This window comes from Pocillopora verrucosa, chromosome 12 (assembly GCF_036669915.1).
Source record: "Pocillopora verrucosa isolate sample1 chromosome 12, ASM3666991v2, whole genome shotgun sequence".
Classification (NCBI taxonomy): Eukaryota; Metazoa; Cnidaria; class Anthozoa; order Scleractinia; family Pocilloporidae; genus Pocillopora; species Pocillopora verrucosa.
Window position 1 is genome coordinate 4,327,712 of NC_089323.1, and position 23,662 is coordinate 4,351,373.

The 23,662-nt window shown below is 37.4% G+C and overlaps 3 protein-coding genes across 4 annotated transcripts; all 3 read right to left on the reverse strand.

Moving 5' to 3' along the window:
• Positions 1–728: 728 nt before the first annotated feature.
• Positions 729–12,849, reverse strand: LOC131793485 (mucolipin-3-like). 2 transcript variants are annotated; one of them, XM_059110898.2, is made up of 13 exons: positions 12,642–12,849; positions 12,221–12,555; positions 10,112–10,270; positions 9,406–9,559; positions 7,930–8,017; positions 7,183–7,273; positions 6,384–6,495; positions 5,661–5,776; positions 4,621–4,770; positions 3,830–3,934; positions 3,179–3,301; positions 2,263–2,469; positions 729–1,781 (listed from the first exon to the last, which is right to left on the reverse strand). In XM_059110898.2, exons 2-13 carry the CDS (start codon positions 12,551–12,553, stop codon positions 1,653–1,655), a joined length of 1,767 nt encoding a protein of 588 aa, XP_058966881.2. In that variant the 5' UTR covers positions 12,554–12,555; positions 12,642–12,849; the 3' UTR covers positions 729–1,652. The 2 variants fall into 2 exon arrangements, with proteins under 2 accessions (XP_058966881.2, XP_058966880.2); XM_059110897.2 differs by having other exon boundaries at positions 12,221–12,849.
• A 3,235-nt stretch (positions 12,850–16,084) lies between these two features.
• LOC131793474 (adenosine receptor A2b-like) lies at positions 16,085–17,035 on the reverse strand. Its single transcript, XM_059110888.2, has one exon. It carries the CDS (start codon positions 17,033–17,035, stop codon positions 16,085–16,087), a length of 951 nt encoding a protein of 316 aa, XP_058966871.2.
• A 5,223-nt stretch (positions 17,036–22,258) lies between these two features.
• On the reverse strand, positions 22,259–23,256 carry LOC131793473 (histamine H2 receptor-like). Its single transcript, XM_059110887.2, has one exon. It carries the CDS (start codon positions 23,254–23,256, stop codon positions 22,318–22,320), a length of 939 nt encoding a protein of 312 aa, XP_058966870.2. The 3' UTR covers positions 22,259–22,317.
• Between the last annotated feature and the right edge of the window lie 406 nt (positions 23,257–23,662).

A 23,662-nucleotide genomic window follows, 5' to 3' on the forward strand; every position in this document is an offset into this window, starting at 1 on the left:
TATGAATCGTGGGTTTGACCAGAGTGCAATTGTGATAGGAAAATTATCCACCATTCCAATTCCGAACTAAACTGGCACGTATCTTTCAACTTAAAGGAAGAGTACCGTAGAGTCTTTTCAATCGAGTACTTAACGATTATGGGTCAAACTTTAAAGGAGGGGGTTAATCAGGGGTTTTGGAGGTTACACGTAATTCGAAGGGCTTTCAGTTGAAGTGTTCCAGTATTTTCTGAAGTAGTGTCATTTTGCAATAATACTTTTTTTTTCGGTGTCGCGAGTGTAGTAAATGGCTTTTACCATTTGCGACGTAAGGGGTGCTGACACAAATTGTCAACTCATCTAAGTTGTTCTGTGATGTGTCGTATACTGGTCATTCTAATCAAAAAGCACGATTTGATTTCGTCAGACAGTTAGACAAGAACGTGCAAGATAAAAAAGTAAATAAAGATACAAATAGGGTCGATGAGCTGTGCAAGTTAATGCTTAGGGACAATACGATCATAGCAGTACAAAATTCTGTAATTTCATGTGTGATGGTAATTCGAATGAAAAACGAGAAAAAAGTGAATCGGATTAGCGAATTTTGGAAAAAAAGGTGTGATTTGTGCCCCGCCAACCTTGCTTGGAATATTACGACAAAAAAACAAAAACAAAAACAAAAATAAAAAAACAAAACAAAATAAAACAAAAGACAAACAAACGAACAAATAATTTATAGAAGAGGCTTTTTGTTTTTCTTTAAATTTTATTTTCACCGTTATGACTTGCAAACGTCAAAAAGATAATCTACAAGTCTCAAGGGTGTGGTTTCGATTAAAAAATATTTTTGCAAGAAAAATTTGCCAGACATTAAGACGAGTTTCTTTCAATTCTTTGTTCCTTCTCAATATTTACAATCTTGACAGAGACCAATCCTGCCTTGCATCCCCTCCCCCCACTCCCACTCCCAATAAAAAAGAAAGAAGCACAAAAATGAATTATATAAAAATAAAAAAATTCATCATCACTCCCAAAAAGAGGCTTTCCAGTATTGAGCAAAAGAAGTGTTTAACAAAGAGAGACCAGCCCTGAAGAGGAGCAAATTCAAGTAAGCACCATTTACAGAAACTCTACCCAGACGATCACAAAAAAAAAACAAACAAACAAAAAAAAAAAAACAGAAACCAAAAAAACTCGGACGAACAAATAAGATAACTTACAGCCCACTTATGACAGGAGGAAGACCAAATTGATTCGAAATGTAAAAAAATATTTTCCCCTCTGTTTCAGTTCTACTTATTAGATTAATTTGAATATGGTTGGATCAGTGAGGCTGATTTTACGTCTGAAATCGAATGTATTTTGGACTATTTGCCACCATAAAATTTTCGTATTGAATCCGACACGGATAACTTAAACTTTTCGAATGGGGCACAAACAAATTAACATTGTTTCATGCTTTACACCAGGGTGAACAGAAATCGATAACCTGGAAAATAGATTTTTCAACAACGATTCCTTAGAGAAAAATATACCTTAATTTGGATCATTGTGAAATTGATACGTCATATTAGATTCGAGTAAAAGCCATGCTTTTTTATAATATCATGTACATAATTTCGTAGATTTAATTGTTTATATTTATTTTTAAATGTGTTTGAAATCGTGATATTCTAATCTGATGCTCCTCCTGTTAACTCTTCATTCAACTCTCCTTGGTCTCTGTACTCCACGTTACACCGCTGGCAATTATTACCGTGGACGAATCGCTGTAGCTTCGTGCAAGGGGGGTGACCCCAATCCTGAAAAAAATGACGTTAAAAATTTTAAAAAATAAAAAAGGCTAACTTGAGTCTCGGAAGTATGAACCGTTGTCGTTTCGAGCGCCTGACATTCCAAAAGCCACGCTTATCTGAGGGAGGGTTTTTTCGTTGCTAGTCGGATGTTCCGAGTCTAGTTTAAAGACACTGATTGGTCGGTTTTGACGTGAACTCATTGTCTTCGAGACTCACTTCACCTACTTCAGTTGTGATTGGTCAATATCGATCTGTTGGTAAAGCGAGGTTGCCCTTTTGGGTTAGTTACTTAATGTCGTGTTCCAACTCTTTACTCACAAATACTATCAATGTTTGTGTCAGTGCTCATAGGCACCGTTTAGTTCTCGATATCACACGCATTACACTGGTATTGTCAACTAAAGAGCCGATTTTCGCTTCATATCCCTTTCTCCGTGCTTCAAATATACAACGCAGCACCTAGTAAATGTAACGCAGCCATTCCTACCTTTATCCTCTCGTACGTATCGCTGATGATACCAATGAACAAACTGAGGACCACGTAAATGAACAGTGAGATGAAGGTATACAGGTAGATCTTGCTGAAAACCCAGGCAGCGTAGCTCTTCTGATTCATCTCTGCAAACGTCATGAACATGTCGTCTCCATTGATTAACGAGAACATGCATTCTGATACGGTCCACAAGTCACGGAACTGAGGAAAGTGAAGAGACGGTGAAACATGACAGAGCATGAAAATTTTGTATTTCTAGGATCCCTAATATTTAACATAAAATTGGCACACTCACCACTGAAAATGGTGTGTTAATCTTCTTCATTCTCTAGGTTCCTTGTTGTGTTCTTAAATTTTGCGAATTTTAGAAATTTTCCTACCCTAGCAAAAAGTAATGTGTAAATGCAGTTCGTGTCTTTCCAAGACGCGAGTTGACTTCGGGCTCCTTTTCGCTACTAGAATTTGTATCTTTGGGCAGTTCAGATAGAATATTCGTTTTTTTTTAATGTGTTTAATATCATCCGTATATTTTCTACTTAAGCCATATCATCTAACTCGTATTGATCGCGTAGCCGGGGACATCGTGCCTTCCTTACTGATGTTCGATGCTAATGAACCAGAAAGCAAAGTAAAGAATGTGCGACAATTCTTTAAGGACGTGTTTCCTTACAACCATCGTAAACACGTCACGCAACTCGGGAAACTCCCACTCGAACCCTACGCTTGGCTCGTCACGTAACAAGATAGAGAAAGTTGTGTGACGAACCCAAACGACAACTACCGTCATGACACGGAGTCTGCCGCTCAAATTTGTTCACTGCAGTTATTTCGACCACAAAATGTATAGAGCATTGCGTGACGACAAGTCTAACAACTGCGTAACGCTTACGGAAAATAATTCGCGGCATACCTTCTCATGATAAGGTCCAAGAACGATCCAACCACAGAAAAGATATCCAAAATACAACAATGAACCACACACTGAAAAACGCAGCACGCTGGGTGCAGCTGCTTTTAAAGTAACCAAAAGAATCTGCAAGAAAATATGGTTTTTAACTCAGACGGGATTGATTATTTGTTTAATTACTCAATGTTCTACCAAGGGAATGATCGTAACGATAATGCTGTTGAAAAGTTCTATAAACGTTAGGATCTTTTTCGCGCTGATTGCCTGGCTCAGAGGGGATTTGCGGAGTAATATTCACCTAAATACCCGAGCAACTGCAGAAAAACTCAGAGGCTTCCCGTTTGTTGTACGACTGCCAAATAAGAAATTATTATTTTCGAAGAAAGTGGCAGCTGTTCCAAACGTACGAAAATTGCACCGTAAATAACCGCCATTAAACACTTCCACTTCGGTGAATAATTGCTGAAATTAAATAAAATCAGAGCTTGTCATGGATTTCAAATACGGGCTAGCAATATGCGGATCTTAGTTCTGTCTTGCCAAGACTTTCCCGTTTCTCATGAAAAGTCAAACATGTATCATCCAATCCTCGAAAGAACCCAAATTTTTCCTTATCACTAATCTTTGCAGATCGGATATCTTGATTTAACTTACATTGTACTTCTTAAAATGACCGAGGTATCTCAACAATCCACACCAGGTCAGCAAAACTGCCACCCCGAGGAATATGCTGCAAAGATCGTAAAACTCTTGCGTAACCTACAGTACAGATACACGGGTTAGAACCCTCGTTAGCAACACAAAAATCAGAACTGAATCTCCACTTATCTCTTTTACCACTTCGCAATAAATGATACTCACATATTCAGAACATTCAGTTGTTCTGAAAAAATGGTACTCGTTGAGGGAAAGCGGCAAAAAGGGGCAACACATTTATTAAATTAGTAATTAATCTCCACCTAACTTTATTGTCACTACATGAATTGGAAATATTACTAGTTTGCAGAGATGCAAGGAGGCGGGGGAAGTAGTGAGCTACATCTCCCCCCCCCCCCCTCCCCCCTCCGTCGCTAAGGGAAGTTGTATTTGAAAACTCTTCTGAAATATAACTAGCTCCTTTTTGATCCTAGAATGATTAAGGCTTTCTAATTCTCGCACGAAAGTTGAAAGAAGTGAGTCTTGTGGCTTAATTCCCATACCATGACGAACAGGAGACCTGCTACTATCCCAAGAAGGGAAGCTAGTCCATGGCCAATACCCCCTCTTCCCAGTGACTGGCTAAAATTCCAATATCATATCACCTTTGAAAATCTCTCGGAAAGAAGTGTGCCACCGACAGAACAAAACTTTCCATAACATAGAGATAAGCCTGTGAGAGCGAGGTCTAGGTTAACTATACAAAAGGTGATAAGTCTATTTGATTGTTACAAAAGAACACTCCTTACGTTTAAGTCGATCAGAAATTTCATCACGGATCCAAAGATAGCGCAGGTGTCACTGATGGCAATCAACACAAACCACAAGTTCATAAGGTCTAAACAGTCATACCAAGACAGGTGGTCTCCAAGTTCACGAGAGAAAAATCTTCGGGTTGCCTGAAATAGAACAAAATATCATTCAAATTTGTAACGCAAATAGGTTTAAAGAGAGAACAGATCTGGGTTGGAAACTTGTTTTTGATTATTTATGATAGCATGCTCCATTAACGTACAAGACCCTCCCAACGGCTAGTGTGCCGATCGGAAAAGGGTTCAACGGTCTAAGTTCTAGAGAGAAAAATCTCCGGTTAACCTGAAATACATCATTTAATATCATCAAAATTTGCAACGCAAATAAGTTTAACGAGAGAACAGATTTGGGTTGGAAACTTATTTGTGGTTATTTAAGATGGCATGCTTCATTGACGTACGAGATTCTTCCAACGGCTAGTGTGCCGATCGGAAGAGGGCTCAAGATGCTTGGAAGCTCTTTCAAATCTCTTTTTGGGAAAAAAAAAAAAAAGCGATCTTCTCGGGAGAAAACCTGTCTCAATGGCGTACTATAGAATCCCATACAAGAGGAGAAACAATTACCGTAGTCTTAGTTACTCTCGATTTCTATGCGTGAAAATTGATTCGGGCTTTACCCTCATCAGCTCAGGCATTTTGAATGGTTCTAAGTCATGATCTATCGATACACAAACGCAAATATAACGTCACCTTCAACAAGAATTTGCTTTCATATCACGCTTTTTTTTTTTTAAATCATATAAAGCAAAAAGATTCCATGTTATCGTGCGTCTGTTTAGTAATAGATGACAGACGTCAAAATGTGATAGGAAAATCAGTGACACTCCCTGCTGCGCCTAGTGTGCATTCCACATGATGGCGTCATCTGACCGTAAGGGTCATATTACGCTTTGAACAACACAAGCATTCCCAAGAAGCCATCAAGGGGGTTAAATTCTTAAACTCAGACAGTGGTTTCAACCAATTTAATGTTTTACCTTTACAAGCTGCAAGTGGCGGAAGATTGAACGTAAGCACAGGGTTACTGAGAGAATGCACCAGATTATTAGCAAAATGTCCACAAATATGCGCAGTGTTTTGGATGTTTGATAATCTAAACAACGATCAAAGCAAAAACAATATATATAAATATAAATGCGTATAAACCAAAATTCTTAGGTGTAAGAGGCAATACAAAGGAGCTAGTTTTAACTTTTTAAAACCTCTTTCACCCCTGAGAGTGATTGGCCTCTAACTTCTCCTTACAGTATGAGCCTTGATCAAACGTAGAGGTCATGAGAGAAATGGAAATGATCAAGCTCCTTATTGTCAAACAAATTCTCTTTTCCCTATCAGGGATGTGGATAATAGCCGGGAAAATTACTCGGTTGTGAAGGCGATTTTTCCGGCTGTGAAGTACTACTTCTTTCTCCAAAATGTTTTTAAATGTTGTCAGAAGATTGTTATTTATTTATTTCATTTGTTTACACCTTCAAATCTAGGTATAGCGTGCCAAAGGCACGCTAGAGTGGGCCTTCGGCCCAAATACCCGCCCATCACAGCAAGATTCCCGCCTGTTAAAAACTTTAGCTATATCCCTGCCTATATAATTGAAGTTTTTGATCTGCCCGCAGGCATGACACCTGGTAGGTATATTTTTACAGCATACATCTATGCGTCTGCAGTTTGTATAAAGAGAACAAAGTTAGTGTTTCTGGTACCTTCAACTCCTTGATAAGTTGAGTTACTAGTAGCGCAGGCATTTGTATTGCTTCCCTCAGAAATCAAAGTGACAGGCACCTTTCCATCGTGGTTACTATTATCAAAAAGTATCTGCAAATTTAAAGAAGAAATTCTTATGATATTTTCTAAAATTTTGGGCCCATTTGTTTGAAGACCTATTGGCCATAACCCAAGGATAAACTTTTATCCAGATTTCTTTATTCCTTTTTCCAAAAGCCTTGTTGGGATAATTTCCTCTTTTCTTTTTAGAGCACCTAATTATTAAATTTTAGACAAAATTATTCATAATGAATTTTCTTTTAAAGCTATTAGATTTGAAATCTAATTTCACACTAATCCTGGGTTCTCTTAGCCCAGCTTCAAACAATCTGGCCTTAGGTTCATTTCTTTGTTTGAGGTTCAGGTCTTTTACCTTGTCCCAAGCTTGGGTCATAAAATGATTTTAAACTTGTTTGGGTTTAAAATAAGATGATTTGGTTTGATCAACTGAGTTGATAATGTAAATTGGGTACCGTAAAGAGTTTGAGGTGACATTTCGAGTGTTTGCCCTTCATCGGAGCAAACGCAAAGGGCAAACACCAGTTATAGAAACTCTTTGTAGTGGCCAATTGACTCTATCAACTCAGTTGATCAAACCAAATTATCTTATTTGACTTTCTGTTCTTTGTCGATTTGTCTTCCCATGAGCCAATCAAATTTACACTCTTGACCTTCAACAAATAAGAAACAAATACTGACGACCAAGTTTACAGAAACTGGCCTGCAATTTGCACTTACAGTGACATTGAACTTGTAGCATACTGGTTTTCTAGGAGGCTCTTGCACATGAAGAGAACGCAATCCAACATACAGAGAGATACTAATGATGCTGAAAAAGGAAAAACATAAAAATAAGCAAAAATTTCTAGGAATGCTTTATAAGAGTCACCATGACAGTACATATATATGTCTAATCTTTACCACAACATGCATGCTATCCAAACACCAAGCTGCAACAGGTCTACGCCATTACAAGCATCATAAAATATTTTGATCACTAAATTTTCAGCAAGTATGCCAATTGGGCAAACTCAGGTTTGGCAGCCATTTGTAGGACTGTATAAATTTTACTCAACTATTTTTAGTTTAAAGTTTACATGCTTTGTGATTTGCATACAGCACTATCACTGCTATAAAATTATTCCTTGTGCTAATCCAAATGAATAACCTAGCCAAACTGGGTTCCTGTGGTTGCTACCCATACTTTATATCCAATACATACAATGTATCTTAGGTAAGACTTAAAACAAAAACATGCAGTTCAAATGTTTCCTCAGCTTAAATCAAAGTTTTTTCTTCTTCTTCTTCCAAACAGTTTAAATAATATTCTTTTGTTTCAAACAAAGACTAAATATCACCAGCTAAAACACAGGTGAATAATAAATAGTGAGTTTGAAACGTATTTACCAAGCCAAGCTAACATTTCAGCCACAAAATATAAAACAATATTACAAGTTTTTCAAATGATTTAGGTTGTTAAATTACCCTTCAAATGACTCAGGAAGCTTGTTTTGTTTCAAGAAGTATGTGATGTTTTGATCAGATGCATTTGTTTTTAACAAAGGATGGCAAGCTGTATATTCATGTGTAAAGGAAAATTCACCAGATGCAATGAAAAAGTATTTTTTCTCCTTCAGATCATAACAAGGGTACTAATTCAAATAAATAGAAAAGTAGCAAAATATTTTACTTCAAACTCTATGAACTCCACACACCAAATTCTAATTAAATCTTCTAGACACAATATAGCAAAACCAATACTACATATATATACATACATATATACATATACATACATACATATAAATGAATGTGGGGGTAGAGTCTACCCTGGCATAAAGTGCTAAATGCTGTGGTAGCAGAGTTAAGTATACACATGTTAAGAATTAAAGAGGACGCATCGATTCTCTGTGACTCTGAGTTTTGCACCTGAGCGCTTGTCAGTCAGAACTTTCTGATGAGCACTTAGGCACGAAACTCAGAGTCACAGAGAATTGATGTGTCCTCTTTAATTCTTTAACTTATGTGTATATATATATATATATATATATATTTATATATACATAAAGAGTTAAAGGGAGCTGAACTTTTAAAAGAAAGATGAAAAACAGAGAATTGTGGAAAATGAAAATGATTATATCCTACAAGATAGAATTCTGCAGCCAAACTTCGATGACAAGAGCTATTTTTTGTGCAGATGTGGAGGGTATTCTTGAGTTGCTTAACACTGTTCTCCTGATACCAAATTTCTCTACCCTATAATTAATGGTGAAGCGAAAGATGTATTATATATATATATATATATATATATTTTTTTTTTTTTTTAGATGTTTTGGTGTGTAGTGGTATCGCTGAGTATTTTTGCAAGTTGTGCCATATTCTGAAGAGCCTACAGGGAGAGTCAAACATGAACGACAAGTAAAAATACTAAGCAATACTACACACCAAAATGTCTAATGAGTTACTAATTCTCCAACTGTTTTTTTTTCCTACTCATTTCTCACAAGGCAAAAAAGCAGATAGAGAAATGTAGCGTGCCCAGCCGACCAGTAAAATAGGTTTTTTAATTCCCCCATAACTTTTCCAACCCTGAGATGGGATTAAACTGTACCTTCTACTTACAATTTCAAACCATAACCAGCTGGAAACAGGTTACAAGAAAACATCAGACAAGGGCATTAAATCAATAAAATACCAAATTCTCATGACTGATAATCTTGCAGGGATGTACCACTGACAATAGCAAGGATTACTAGTAACCATAATGATCAGATAAAGAGACTTGTAGGTTAACATGGTCTTTGAGAAGGTAAGACCTACAGTGTATCTGTTAGTTTGAAGGATTTCTACACACACACACACACACACACACACAAAAAGATTTTCCAGCCCTGATTTAATTGAATTAAACAGAATTAGTAATTTGACATTTGACATCAAGTCATTATATGGTAAGGATACAATAGCTTGTCTTTCGTGTAAAGTAATAAGACTCTTTTTCTGGGTCCACAGAACTATTGATGTATCGATGCGTGCACAACAATGGTGGATTAATCTTGCCATCTTTTTTCAGATACCCAAATGTTCCAACAGCAATGTCTTGGATTTGATAATACTGAAAGACAAACTAAGAGTGTTAGACCAAACACTTAATCCTTTAATTTCCAGATCTGCCTGCAAATTCTCCTCTCTAACCACTACACATTTCCTTGTAAATTAGTAACAAGAATTTGGTATCAGATCAAGATAACACCCTCTGCTTTCAAGATAAAATTGGGCATTCTCATTACCTGCTTTTTGGATAATGGATGGATATTATACATAGAAGTTAAATGTTAATCACTTCTAAGAATCAAAGAATTAAAAACATTGGACACATTTGAAAAGAGGATGACGCAAGTCACCTGATGACTTTCCAACCTGAGTCAACCACAAATTTTTACCGCAATTGGCAGTAATAACACAATCTGACCACTAAGCAACTAACGAAAATAGATGGCCCACATGTATGTGCATACATGTACTAAGAGGACTAATTAACCAACTAATCAACACACTGACACAAACAGGGCTAAAATTGGGAGCTCTCACCACAGCTCAAAACCCTGATCACAAGCTAAGTCATTGTATATCTCACACAGTGTTCCAGAAAAAATTCCAGACTAACCTGTCTAACAGTGTGACGGACTTGAGAGTAAAACTGGTCCTTTGTGTAAATTGAGTAGTCTGACTGATTGGGGTTGAGAAGGAACAGGTAATTAAATGCTTCCTCACTACCTTTCAAAAAGTTAACAACAGAGAAAAGCTCTGAGGCATAGAGGGACACCTGCCAAAACAAAATAAAGATAATATTACAAATTAAATCAAATTCCTCAATCCTTATGATGCCAAAAACCTGTTTGGTAGTCTTGCTGTGATAATTTCACCTTTTTACATATTGATCCTTCCAATCAATTACAAATCTTTATGCCTGGCATGCAATGCATTCAAAATATGTTCTTCACAAATAATTTCAAACAAAAATGTGTAATCTTGAACAAAAAAAAGTGGAGGAAACATGGCAAAAGGGAAAAGCAGCTGATTGTGTCACTAATGTTGTTATCACATTCTGACATCATCTGTGATCTGTTACCATCCAAAGACAGCAACATGGAATTTATCTGATTTACATTATACAGAAGCAAAAACTGGTTAATTATTTAACTCCCATGAGTGACCAAGACAGAATTTCTCCTTACAATATCAATACAATATCAAACAGATAAGTGATGGGAATGGAGAAAAATATCAATTTGGGGATAATTAGTAGATCCAATACTGAATTCTCTGAAGTAACATTATATGGATTGTATGGTTGACAATAAGGAGAATTTCAAATTTGATCTGGGAGTTAAAGGGTTAATATTGATGTCAACCATGTGTCTGTACTCAGAGATCTTTGAAGTAAAAACCAATCAAAATGTGAGCATAATTCAGCCTATCAAATGTCAACCCTTAACATCTGTATGCAGTCATTCTCCATTCTGTTTTCTACACATTTCCTAAGGTACTGACAAGGAAAATTTGTTTAAGAATCTAGTGCTTCTTTAGTTTTTGATGGTTTCCATATTCTCTAGTCCTAAATGTGTGATTTGAGAGTGATACTGTTGGAGTAATCAGATGCTGGTCACTCTTAGTGGTTAAAAGGTTCCCCCTTTTACCACTAAGAGTGACCAGCCTTAAAAATATTGATACTAAATGAGAAGAGACCAGGTTTCAAAAGGGACTTAAGTGAATAGTCAGCTTCAGTAGTCATTATGACTCACTGGGTATTTTACTAATACCTAAAAAGATATTCTGGATCTTTTTTTTTAACATAAGAAAGCATGTTTCTATCACATGACAAGCTAATTTTGGTGTCTGACTTAGCACTTTGAAACTGAAATTGTAACAGACCTAAGAAGAATTATATACAACATACACTAGCAGTGGTGAAATATGTAATTTGAACAATTTTTTTTTTTTTTGGGAATATGCCTCAAATAACCTTTCTTAGCTAAAAACTCAACAAGTTTTCCCTTCTCCTCCTCTTTTCTCTCCCACTCACAACAAAAAGCTCTTTCATCCTCCCATGCATGAACAATGATATCAAAAAAGCAAACAAGCAAACAATGTGTAAACTAGAATTGGAATTCTGGTTCACTACAAGATCATGATCAGGAACCACAACACAGAAAAACAACTGAAACTGAAAGTGATCATGACATCACATCACCAATACATTTCAATCCCATCGTTCAATTTCCACAAAAGACTTCTCAGAAAAAGAATTATTTTTCCCTCGTTCACTGGAAATTACGATATGGCCTAGCTCAGTTAGCGAGTCTTGTAACACTACAGAGAGAAATGCAATGTATCGAGTATGGTCCGATCGTCGGGGTCTTAGGGTAGTCGTAAACAGGATTGATACCGGATCGCTGGTACAACTTTAACTGCGACTTACAAGATTTCTCTCACCCGGACAATCTGAATACATAGCAATTGTCATTTCTTGGTTCAAAACGTTCACCGTTATACAAATATGTGGACGTTAAAGAATTCAGTTATGTATCAAGCATGGCTTGAATTAAAAATTGAAAAGTTACTACAGACTTCGTAGCTGTAAATATAAGGTTTGACGTTGAACGGAATCAACTAGATCATGAGTGAACTAAGAAAATAATTACTTCCACGCTACATTTAGTCAAGCAGAGGAATATGAATTAATAACGTATCCAAACAATAATAATGAGTTTACCTGGACAGTAACCATGATTAATTTGAGCAGTTGTAATAAAAGCTTCCAAGGTTTTCTTCCACGATGCTTGTACTTTTGGTACGGATTCATGAAATGCGATTTGAGTCGTTTTCTCATGACTTCGATGCGATTTCTCTGGCCACCGTTGAACTCAGAAGAATCATAAATCGATTGATAGTGGACCGAACCTTCAAAACTGGTTCTACGAAGAAGTGGTTCGGTAAAGTCTTCGAAACCAGAGCTAAAACTGTCCTGTGTCGACCCATGATAAGATCTGGCAAAATGACGGGCAGATCTTGATGAGACTGTCGGTAAAATGACTCGGCTACCCATTGCTGAAGAGGATAAAACGGTTTAGCGATGGTTAAAAGTTCGAGAGCGAGTTCATAGCCAAAGATACTATCCTTGCGTCGATACGTACCCTCTCCTTACGTAACGGATGTTTTCAGCTAACTTAACAGCATTTCAAGTGTTAGCGACATGAGTAAAGGCAGCAATAAACTCCTCAGTCTTGAATCTCTTTCTAGGTTAACCATTCAAGCACAGAACACCCAAGAGAGTTTCTTTATAAAGAAACTTACAGCTTTTGAGATCGTCTTCGTCAAGTCACGTTACTTTCATGCATCTCAACTCTGTTAATAGACCATCCGAAAAATCCCGGCGTTCATCGCGTACAGTAGGATTTTTCCACAATTTTTGTAGGGGGGAGGGGGCAGGGGGAATGGCGGTAGCCTGCTGAGAGACAGCGATCCCGCTATTTTTTATTGCCTAATAAGGGATTTATAACGAGGAGGGTTAAGAATGCGCGGTAAATCTATATTTCAACCTATTCGATAATTTGGAATAAGAGAGATGGTAAGTTTTGCGATCGGCAAAGAAATAGAGAGAGTTGTTTTTCGTCTTGTCACGAGCGTGGGACAAAGAAAGTATTCTGACGAAAAACATCTTTCCCTATTTCTTTACCGAGCTCAAAACTTTCCATCTTTCTCATTCTGACGCTATCGGCATTGCTGATCCTAGCAGTATGCAGGACGCGTGTAATACGAACTTCGTAATAGACCTCGCTGACCGAAGAGTCTCTTTAGCTCAGTGGTAGATCATCGGAGCGCGGGCTCCGAAGGTCTGAGGTTGCATTCCTCATGGGGACTCTTTTTTTCTTTTTCCTACGCTCGTGTAAAGACGAAAAACGTCTTTTTTTATATACGATAATTTGTTAGCGTACTAGAAAATCGTCGCCTCCAATCCGCTGACCATGGAAGCCTAGTGACGGACTGACTGTATAGCTGGAGAACATATCAGTTCTTCACATAGTTTACGTATTCCACCTACTGTAAATTCCTTGAAATCTAATACACTTTATTCGTTCTCTTTTTTGCCACAGGTTTGTCATGCCTGTAACGGGAGATACGTCGTTAGAAAGGCACTCGCCTGATCACAATTAGTAAAAGCTCTACTCAACAATTTCACTAAACTTCCTTAAAAATTGATTATTCGTCAAACATGTGCGACCGAACTGAAGACATGACAAAAACATGACAGTTTTCCCTTGAAGTTCGTGTGAGTGGTGTAGAATTATTATTAACGATGAACTGAATCATATGACTTCCTAACGACAACCATTTCGATCCGTGAGATTTTATGCCAGCCTCAAATTATATCCTGGAGAGTTGCACCAAGACACCAAAAACAATTTATACGCCTATCCACCCCACCCCCCCAAAATCAATCCACTCCTCCACCGGAAGTTCCTTTAAAAGCTATAACTGAAGCGTTTTTGCATCAAAGCCACGCGTGGAATTTTTCAGTATTACTAAATAAAAGTGTGTGTGTGTGTGTGACTGTATTTCGTGCAACAGATAAGTAAAGTCTAAGTTTAGGAATGAACGTTAAAGAAAATGTTTGTAAGATCTTAGTTTAACAATGCCACGAAACCACTGCCTGCGTTAAGATAAAATTTTATTCAACATGTTCAAGGGTAGATGATTTCCAAAATGATCGCATTACGATCTAGACACCGGTGAGATAAAAATCACCTTTGTCAAATTAGATATAAAAAATTCAAGCTAAAATGATGTTAAATCTGTAAAAAAATATATCTCAAAGTAAATAAAACTATTCAAAATTTTATGAATGGTCAATCAAAAGCATACTTATTTTGAAAAGCAGTTGAATCTAACTTTTTATTCAACAGAATTTTCCAGATTCTTCTGTAGAGCCATGAATTACAAACGAAATATGAAAGGTGCAAGTTAATTATTGCGCAATTAAAAACGATGTGCTCTCCCTCTAAATTCTATTTTACAACATCTTTGATACTCGATTAACATTGCTGTACTTCAAAGATCAGCAACATTCCCCACTTTCATGCAAGACCAGCGACGTACTTAGCGATTTCGCAAGCCGATCAAGGCGATCGGCGAAAATCGCCAGGTGTGCCCGGTGCAGCGATTGCGATTTTCGTGTGATTTTCGTTTCATAACTGTCAAATTCGCCGCGATTGGCGAATAAAATCGCCAGGTGTGTCGTCAGCTCCCATTGAATGTGGATAGCTTCTTTGATTTTAAGTTGGTAAGTTGTGGAAGCGTGATCTAAGATGCTAAAATAGTCATCAGAACCTCGAGTGCGATATTCAATGGGAGAAACCCACACTTAATCATCAACTTTATCATGTTAATTTAAAATTTTCCTTGTAATTGCATTCATTGTTCTAGCTGTCACTATTATTTGTTTTGTCCAATCAGCATTTTGTTATACACTTAATATTCAACTTTGTACTTTGTAAAATCAGAACTGAATATGACAGAAGAACTGTCGAAACATGTTTCTAAAAAAGTGTAGTTTATTTTCTTTAATTTGTAACATATCTGCTGCTATCCAGACCTTTTGGTAATACTGTCTGCAATCTGCCTGATGGGATAATGGCGGGAGACACAACAATGAATTTATTCCACTTTTTTAAAGTAGAATTAGCATTTGAAGGCAAGCATCCAATAACATCTGTAACAATTATTTCGCAATATTACTATTACGAAATAATAACAGTCATTGGATTGAAATGACGCTTGTAATTCTAGAATCATTGTGTGATCAATCGACTTCCTGAAAAAATCAAGTTCCTATTGCTGTCATGTAGAAACCCCTCGTTTCCTCTTTTCTGCGGTTCTCTGTACATATATAACGGAAGATATTTTGCGTTAACACTGCAGAAAACCACTTCAGTAAACCACTCCACGAACAGCAAATTGTTTACTCTTCATAAAAACTTCACAACATCAACTTCCCAAATATTGTTAATTCATTTGAAGTGCGCGACTTAACAGTTTTTTCCTTTGTTTGGTCAAAAATACTATTCATGCGTTTGCATTACAATTATTGTAATTACCCATAACGAGAAACATGAAACCTCTCAGGGACGAGCAATTGCGTGGGATTTTTTGCTAACCTCAAGTTACGTCCAAGATGAGTCTCAGGAAAGATGAAAAAAAAAGTTGGATAGGCTAACTTATTTCTATTGTGTGGTTTGAATTCAAATTTATAACAAACAGAGTCACCAAGGTTCTTCTCAACGCTATGCTTTTATTTCGACAGGATTTACAAAAGGATAAAGACCAGGTGCAAGTTATTACGTAACCTAAAACAATGTATCGTCTTCTTCGTGTTCCGCTCATTATTTTTTTTCATTCTCGATTAAACCAGCTATTTTTCAAAAATCAGCAGCATTCCCCGGCTTGACTTTGTGATTATATCAGCGGAAAACGACAGAATTACGGATACGCTAAATGGGAGCTGTTGAAATCGATATATTTTAATTCAACAATGATAATCACAAGACTAGCTGTCATCCAGACGGAGGTCAAAGAAGATTTAACCCCGCGGACAACAAAGTTCTTGAGTGATTGTCTGCTTCACCGCTTTTCTAACTCCGGTTATCTTCCAGCAGTAGAGAAAAGGGTTTAAAGATGATTTGAAGAACAATAAAACAACCGTTATTCCCCAGATGACGATGAAATGTGATGAATATGTTTGGCTATGGTTGATTACATTCGCCTGTATGTTGTATGGTAAAAAACACACAGCTAATGCTAACTGCACCCATATTGCACTGTACACTGCCTTTTTATACCGCGCGATGTTCAGAGCATTTGATTGGCTTGCCTGTTGGTCTTGCACTAGAGCGTGATGGTGAGTGAGATTGCAGAAAATCTTTGCGTACGAGGCGATTGAGATCAGAAGACAAGATGGGGTTAGGATTCGACCAAGCCAAAAGGATATACGAGGATCCAAGATGTAGAATAAACCAGCGAAACCTGATACAAGCCATAAGGCGGCCACAATTATTCTCACGCGCTTCAGAGTTACAATTTGCCTGTATCTTAGTCTCAATGACAAGGCCAGAAGTCTGTCAACGCTTATGGCCGTCGACGTGAACAGGGAGACTAGACATAACGCAAAACCCGCTATGTGGACTGTGTCATATAGGTTTCGACAGAGATTCCATTCCTCGTGAACCAAGGACATCCAATAGGCAGCAAAGAGAGGCTGACTAACAACACCAACCAACAGGTCAGATGCTGCCAGACAACGATATAAGAGTTTGGACGGCGGATGGAGGGAAGATTCCTTATGAAGGGCGACGAGGATGAGAAAATTCCCAAGAAATGCTGTAGTGGAGAGGATAATGTTAACCACTGAGAAAGAGATTAATTCCTGTCGTAATTCACCAACCAATGATTGAAAACAGAACTGCTCTTGAAAGGTATTCGGGTGCATTCCATCTTCCGTAGAACTGTTTTTTAAAGTCATTCTCTCAGTCATTTTCTTTTCCTGGAGGCTACCACCGATCGGAACGGGAGAGATTTCGTCTTACTAACACTCGCCTCACTCGTAAAATATGCTTTCCTGATAATGATAATCACATTAAGCAAAGCGCGAGACAACTGTCTGTTGTTTTTATTAATAGTTTTCTTTTACGTGTGAGTGTGCCTCAGGTACGAATTTACATTATGTGGTGCAAATTAAAACACTCTCTTATTCAAATACTAAAACTTCCATTGACAGGTTAGGTGAAATATCATTTTTGTATTCTCGAAGGTCTTTAATCATTATCAGTCTCGGCAAAAGGAAAATAAAAACTTTTAGCTGAGTCGAGGTAAGAGTATGATTACGAGTTATATTTGAAAGCGAGAGAAATTTCCTCATTCAGATTGGCTGAGAGAAATGCAGTTTTCAGGTAAAATAATTCCAAGGAGAGGTAATCAATTCAGTTCATATATATATGACAAACAATTCAGCCGGAATAAAAGAAAAAATATCAGAAGATTATTACTTGTTTGAACAGAGTTGCGTTGACCAAATGCTCATTGGTCTTTTGAGAGTTTATATGAATCATTTCTGCTTTGCTTTGCTTCTATATACTAATTGTGAGATGCTTTCTCATTTTTTTCCCATGAAAAACATCTGAATATCTATTAAACGTATCAAACTGGATTTGCCCTACAGGCTCGTACAGTTTAGCAGGTTATTTAGAAAATTCCTGTCGCCTATCTATTCCATACTGCACTAGAAAATATGTGATAACCTTTTAGCTGCCACGTAAACAGCAGGAAAACGATTTTCTTTTTGCTCTAAATTCTTTTGATGATATTGAATTGCGGTTTCAACTCACATAGCTTGGAACAGGGTAATTTAGTATTATCAGCATAACAGAAATTGGCCACCGGAAAGAGTTTCAAAACTGACTTTTCGAGCGCTGGCGCTTCGTCAGAGCGAATGGAGGGACTGTGGGTTGTGTGTGTGTTTATATGCAGAAAATAGAGATACTGGAATTAAAAGCGCTCGTTGATACCCTGATCATTAAGAGTGCCGATTTGAGAGACAATTTTTTGCTCTAGAGTTTTGCGGCTTTCCGGACTGACTAGATGTAAGGAAACGCCGCAATGAGATTCAAGAGTCAAGCGGCTAGTTTGGATGCGTCCTTGTCATTTCTTTCTACGTCGCGAAGGTGTTCTCGGAATCGGTCACCTTGTCGTCTTTCTATTTCATTGATGTATAACTTTTTGCAATAAGTGTAAGTTATGCAGTAGATGACATTGGCGGAGGTTTACGTGAAGTGATCAGTAATCTTGATGTATCTCTTGGGTCAGACATTTCCCAAGTTTTGCATCGTGAGCGAGCGCTTTTGAAAGTTCCAGGTTGTCGTTAGTTTAAAATGAATTTCTGACCAAAAAAGTTGCGTATGTTTTTGTCGCGTTTGAATGAAATTAGTGAAGGTTGTGAAAGAGATAGTCGCAAACGCTTTTCTGAGCGAAGCTTGAGAAAACTGTGAGCTTTTACGAACAGACTAACATACGATCGAGCATATTTTCGAGCCATTACAGGTTATTTTGTTTATTACCCTTCAAATGTTTTGCAACGCGCGGGAAAAAATCTTACGTACTTCTTTCATTGCGTTTTTATCCATCATTCATTCGTTTACATTCCACTCTATTCTAAATGATCCAACTCAAAAGTGGAAGTTGGTTTACCAGGGCGAGAAATTGCATTCTGCATAAATTTGCTTTTCGATTATTTTCCTTTGTTACAAAGCGAATTTGGAAATAAGATGGGGAACGGTTTTTTTTTTAAATGCACATGACAACTGATTGGGGCTAATATTTTTTCTACTCATTAGATAACTCAAGAATATTCCCCTTCAGTTATCAAACTAACTTTAAGACCGTGTTAAAAACAATGATCCTAGTCTAAATTCGATTCTGATGGATAATTCAAGATATTTTACCTCGAGTAAAAATTTTGATCGAAACTTGTAACTTGCTGGTTCTTAAATGGATAGTGGTCATATCATATCAAACATTTCAAGCTTGAAAAGATGTGTTTTTAGTAGCGAATGATATTTTTATTTTCATTAGGGAAATTTCATATCAAGGTAAGAGGGGAGAACGATTTTTGAGAGACAGGCACTAATGGCCGTGCTATGGAAACCAGGAACATTCACATCATTACATCATTTCCGCAGGTGATACAATATTTGGACAAGAAAACATTTTCATAACTTTTTCTCCTTTCAATCCAGTGACCCGCTTTTGCGTCCATCCGTGATGGTTATGGCGAAAAATTTTCCAATACTTTCCTGTGGAGGACTCAGAATTTCTTCTTCGTCTTACGCACCTGACAAGACGAAAAATATTTTTCTTTAGTTCAGTACCGTGGTCAAAATTTATCATCTTACATATTCTATTTTCTTCATCTATAGTGCCAAAAAATATTGGATTAGAAAGTGAAATCAAACATCAAGTTTGTTTCTAAAATATATAAGTTGTTGTCACCATTATAAACACATTACTGGTGAAGTATGGTTCGTATTGCGATTCTTTACTCTACCCTTGATCATTAGAAAAAGACAATAGATCTAAACCTGACAGCTTCTACTGATAAAATCGTTTCTTCTCTTCCTGCAGCCGTAATTTCAGCTTTTTCAGTATTGATACTTGTGTAAGTCAGAGGAGAGTTAATTCAATGGACAGCACAGTGCTTGGCTAATTGTCTGCTTTACTGCTTGTTTCATGTCACTGATCCTCCAGCAGTATAGGACGGGGTTTAAAGCCGAATTAAAATAAAATAAAACAAGTGCCACTCCCCAGGTGACGATTAAATGTGATGAGTATGTATTACTAGATGCGATCACAATTCCCGATATGCCTATTGGCAAGTAACAACCAACTAATGCTAACTGCACCCATAGTGCACTATACACTGCCTTTTTGTATCGCAGAATGTTTAGTGGATTTGGTTGGCTCTGTTGTTGTTGTTCTACTTGAGCCTAGTGATGACTGAGAACGCAGAAAATCTTGGTGTACGAGACGGCTGAGATTATTAGGCAAGATGGTATAATTATACGGCCACGCCACATATCTATTCGGTAGTCTAAAATGTAGCATAAACCAGCGACACCAAGCAGTACCCAAAAGGTTGCTACCATGCCGTACAATTGTCTGTATCTTAGCTCCGACAACAGGGCGAGAAGTTTGTCCACGCTTATGGCCGCCATAGTCAACAAAGACACTGAGCATAATGCATAGGCAGTTATGTACGTTGCTTTGTATGCGAATCGACAAAGATACCACTCTTCGTGAGCCAAGGACATCCAATAAATGGCAATGAAAGGCTGGCTGACAATACTAACTAACAGATCAGTTGCTGCCAAACAGCGGTACGGACGGTGGACGAAGGGAAGATACTTTGTGAAGGGCAATAAGGATGAGAAAGTTTCCCAAAAATGCCATAGGTGAGAGAAGAATGTGGACCGCCGTGAAATAAACTGATTGTTGTTGCAATCCACCTGCCAATGATGGCGAACAAACTAGGTCTTCAAATTTTTTTGTTTGCCTTTCAAATGTTGTTAAATTTGTGGTCGGCATCATCAGTATCTACTTTTCTTTGGGTATAACAGAGACATTTCGCCTTCACAACAACAACTTCACATCCACTGTGGCTTAAATCTCACCTTTTAATAATGCAAATATACTAAGCATTCAAACGGTATCATTTACCCTATTTAAAATGCACAAACGATTTTAAGTGTCTTTTGTACCGCAAAACATATCAAAATTAACCCAAAGATTAGCATGTGTGCCTTGCATAAAATAACGATCCTAAAAGGGAATCAGTTGTTCAGCGAAAAGAAATTTTACGACAATTCATCCTGCCTTATACCCTAAAAGGTCTCAAGATAGATCCAAGGGTGGAAATGTTGCTTAAACGATATTAATTCAAATATTCCACTCACGGGAGACAATTTGTGTGCAAATTATCTCCGGTTTTAAAGCGGAATTTTGCTATAGAACAAAGCTGTCTGTTTGTCTATTTACCTGTTTATCAAACTGGTAAATGACAATGCGGAAATGGCATCTCATAACAGGGACAAATTCATACTCTCTATGGCAATTGTGTCAAAATAAATGGTAAAAAAAAAAATCAGTGTTTGACTAAGGAAAACCTTCGCTGAAAGCTATTGACAGATTACGAAGTGCTTATGCCAATTCTGTGATCACGGGACTTGTCACAATTATGATCACATGCGTGCGGCAGACTAAAAAGCAAAAGGGTTTCAGCGTAGATGTTACTCGGTTAGGAAGCAATTGTAAGACTTTACTCGGATGAATCTATGGTCCCCAATACCATGTTATTTTAGCTATGGTTTTTTTTTATTTTTAATTTTTTAATTTTTTTATTAATTTTTTTGAAAACAAAACTAGCCTTTTATAATACAGTTTTGCTACCAAATGGAAATATTCAATAACTTCATAGGCACAAAGCATGAAGCTACAGAAACCTTTGCAAAACATTATCGAAGTAACAATTAAAGCTGTTATGTATACAACAGGTGATTGCATTCATTTTGTGTTTCGATTCCCCTTTCGTAATAAGAGGCTCCACTACTGACTCGAAGAAAATATCTATAGTAGTCACTCCTAATCACAGCTTTTACTGCATCACAGCTTTTATTGACAGCTTATCGAGTGAGAACACAACCTGTTAACGCTTTTAGCCAGTAAAACGAATAATAATATAATTTGCGAGCTATATGAAATAGAGATTACCAATTTCCTTTCGAAGCATTTCCTTCTGTTTCTTTACACAGATATTAACAAAATCCACATCATTAATTTACAAAGTTTCGTTGTAAAACACTATGGCTAATTTCCAATCATGACAAAATTGAGCGGCTGGCTTCGTTAACAGCACGTTACCACTAAACCATATTATTGAGCTCAGTTGACATATCTCATCAAGTCTTGATGGCAAAGGAAAATCCTAAACGCATTCTGATTCCAAATAAGAGCCTTCACCGCTTAATTACAAATGCGCAAATTACAGACATGTCATTGTTTGTTATGGCTACTAAACCACAATTTTTCACCTGTTGGTTTCTCGTTAGATAATCCGAATACAATATACTATTTAGAGGTAGCTCTTCCTATTTTTCCTTACTCTTTTTAACGTAAAATGGCATATCTTCCCCTCTATCCTAACGTCTATAATTTTTCGTACAAGGTATGGAAAATAATTTACATGCCAACGTTAAAATAGGTGTACCCCTATGCATAGCAGATTGCTTGTCTGATTGTCTGCTTTACTGCTCGTCTCACTTCACTTATCTTCCAGCAGTAAAGGAACGGGTTTAAAGTAGAGTTAAATAACACTAAGGCATTTGCTATTCCCCTGACTACGATGAAATTCGATAATCCCTTTAAACTCAAAGATATCAAAATTCCCACTGTTATGTTTGGTACATAACAGACAACTAATACTAACTGCACCCACAGTGCACTGTACACTGCCTTTCTATACCGTGCCATGTTCAGTGCATTTGGTTGGCTCGGCTGTTGTTGAGTATGATTTTGTATTTGAGCCTGATGATAACTGAGAGCGCGAAAAATCTTTGTGTACGAGACGATTGAGATAACTAGGCATAATGGTGCAACTGTAACACTGACCCAAAAAGTTATACGGTAATTAAGATGAAAGAACAAGCCAGAGACTAGAGATACAATCCAAAAGATAGCTAAAATGATGTATGTGCGTCTCAAAGTCACAATCTCCTTGTATCTCAGTCCCAACAACATGGCGAGAAGTCGGTCCACGCTTATGGTCGTCAGCGTCAACATAGAAACTGTACATAACGCATAGCCTGTTACGCCGGTTGCATAAAATGAGAATCGGCAAAGACTCCAACGTTCGTGAACCACGGACATCCAATAGGCAGCATAGATAGGCTGGGTAACAAGACCAACCAAAAGATCAGTTGTTGCCAGACAACGATACAAGAGTTTGGATGGCGGATGGAGGGAAGATTCCTTGTGAAGGGCAACAAGGATAAGAGAATTTCCAAGAGTTGCTGTGATGGAGAGAAGAATGTTGACTGCTGAGAGTGAAATGGAGTGTTGTTTAAACTCAGCTACCCAAACCGAGGAGCATAGCGGTTCTTCGAATGCTTGCGTATGTGTTCCACTTTCCGTTATGTTTGTGGTCGCCATCATCCTGCTATCGTTATCCTTAGTTACAACTGAACGAGGGATATTTCGTCTTAACAGCACCCTCCAAGTCAAGATCAATTAAACCTTAGCTTTTGAATAACAATTACAGAGAGTAAAAATTTATCACTGGTATCTGACTATATAAAATGCCCGAAAGCTGTGAGGTTTGTCACACGAAAGAGAAAAAAATCTGGGTTCTTCTGCGTGATTTGTATTAGAAACAAGGGGGAGGAAATCTGTATTTGTGATAGGTGAATTTTGCAATAAAACAGAACAAAAACCTCTTTACCTAAATAAACCACCAGTGATAGGATATCGAAAGTCGACAGATAATCGGTCGACAGTCGACCGATTGTTTGCCGACACTGTTACCAACGTATTGGCCGACATGTTGTTTGGATCGGAT

What these genes read in the sequence shown, in the direction of transcription:
- LOC131793485 (XM_059110898.2), bottom strand. Translation starts at nt 12,553, where the DNA reads ATGGGTAGCCGAGTCATTTTACCGACAGTCTCATCAAGATCTGCCCGT. An exon ending in AACTTATCAAGGAGTTGAAG is followed by an intron (nt 5,777 to 6,383) that starts GTACCAGAAACA and finishes ATCGTTGTTTAG; the next exon opens with ATTATCAAACATCCAAAACA. An exon ending in GTCATTTTAAGAAGTACAAT is followed by an intron (nt 3,302 to 3,829) that starts GTAAGTTAAATC and finishes ATTTTCTTGCAG; the next exon opens with ATTCTTTTGGTTACTTTAAA.
- LOC131793474 (XM_059110888.2), bottom strand. Translation starts at nt 17,035, where the DNA reads ATGACTGAGAGAATGACTTTAAAAAACAGTTCTACGGAAGATGGAATG.
- LOC131793473 (XM_059110887.2), bottom strand. Translation starts at nt 23,256, where the DNA reads ATGGCGACCACAAACATAACGGAAAGTGGAACACATACGCAAGCATTC.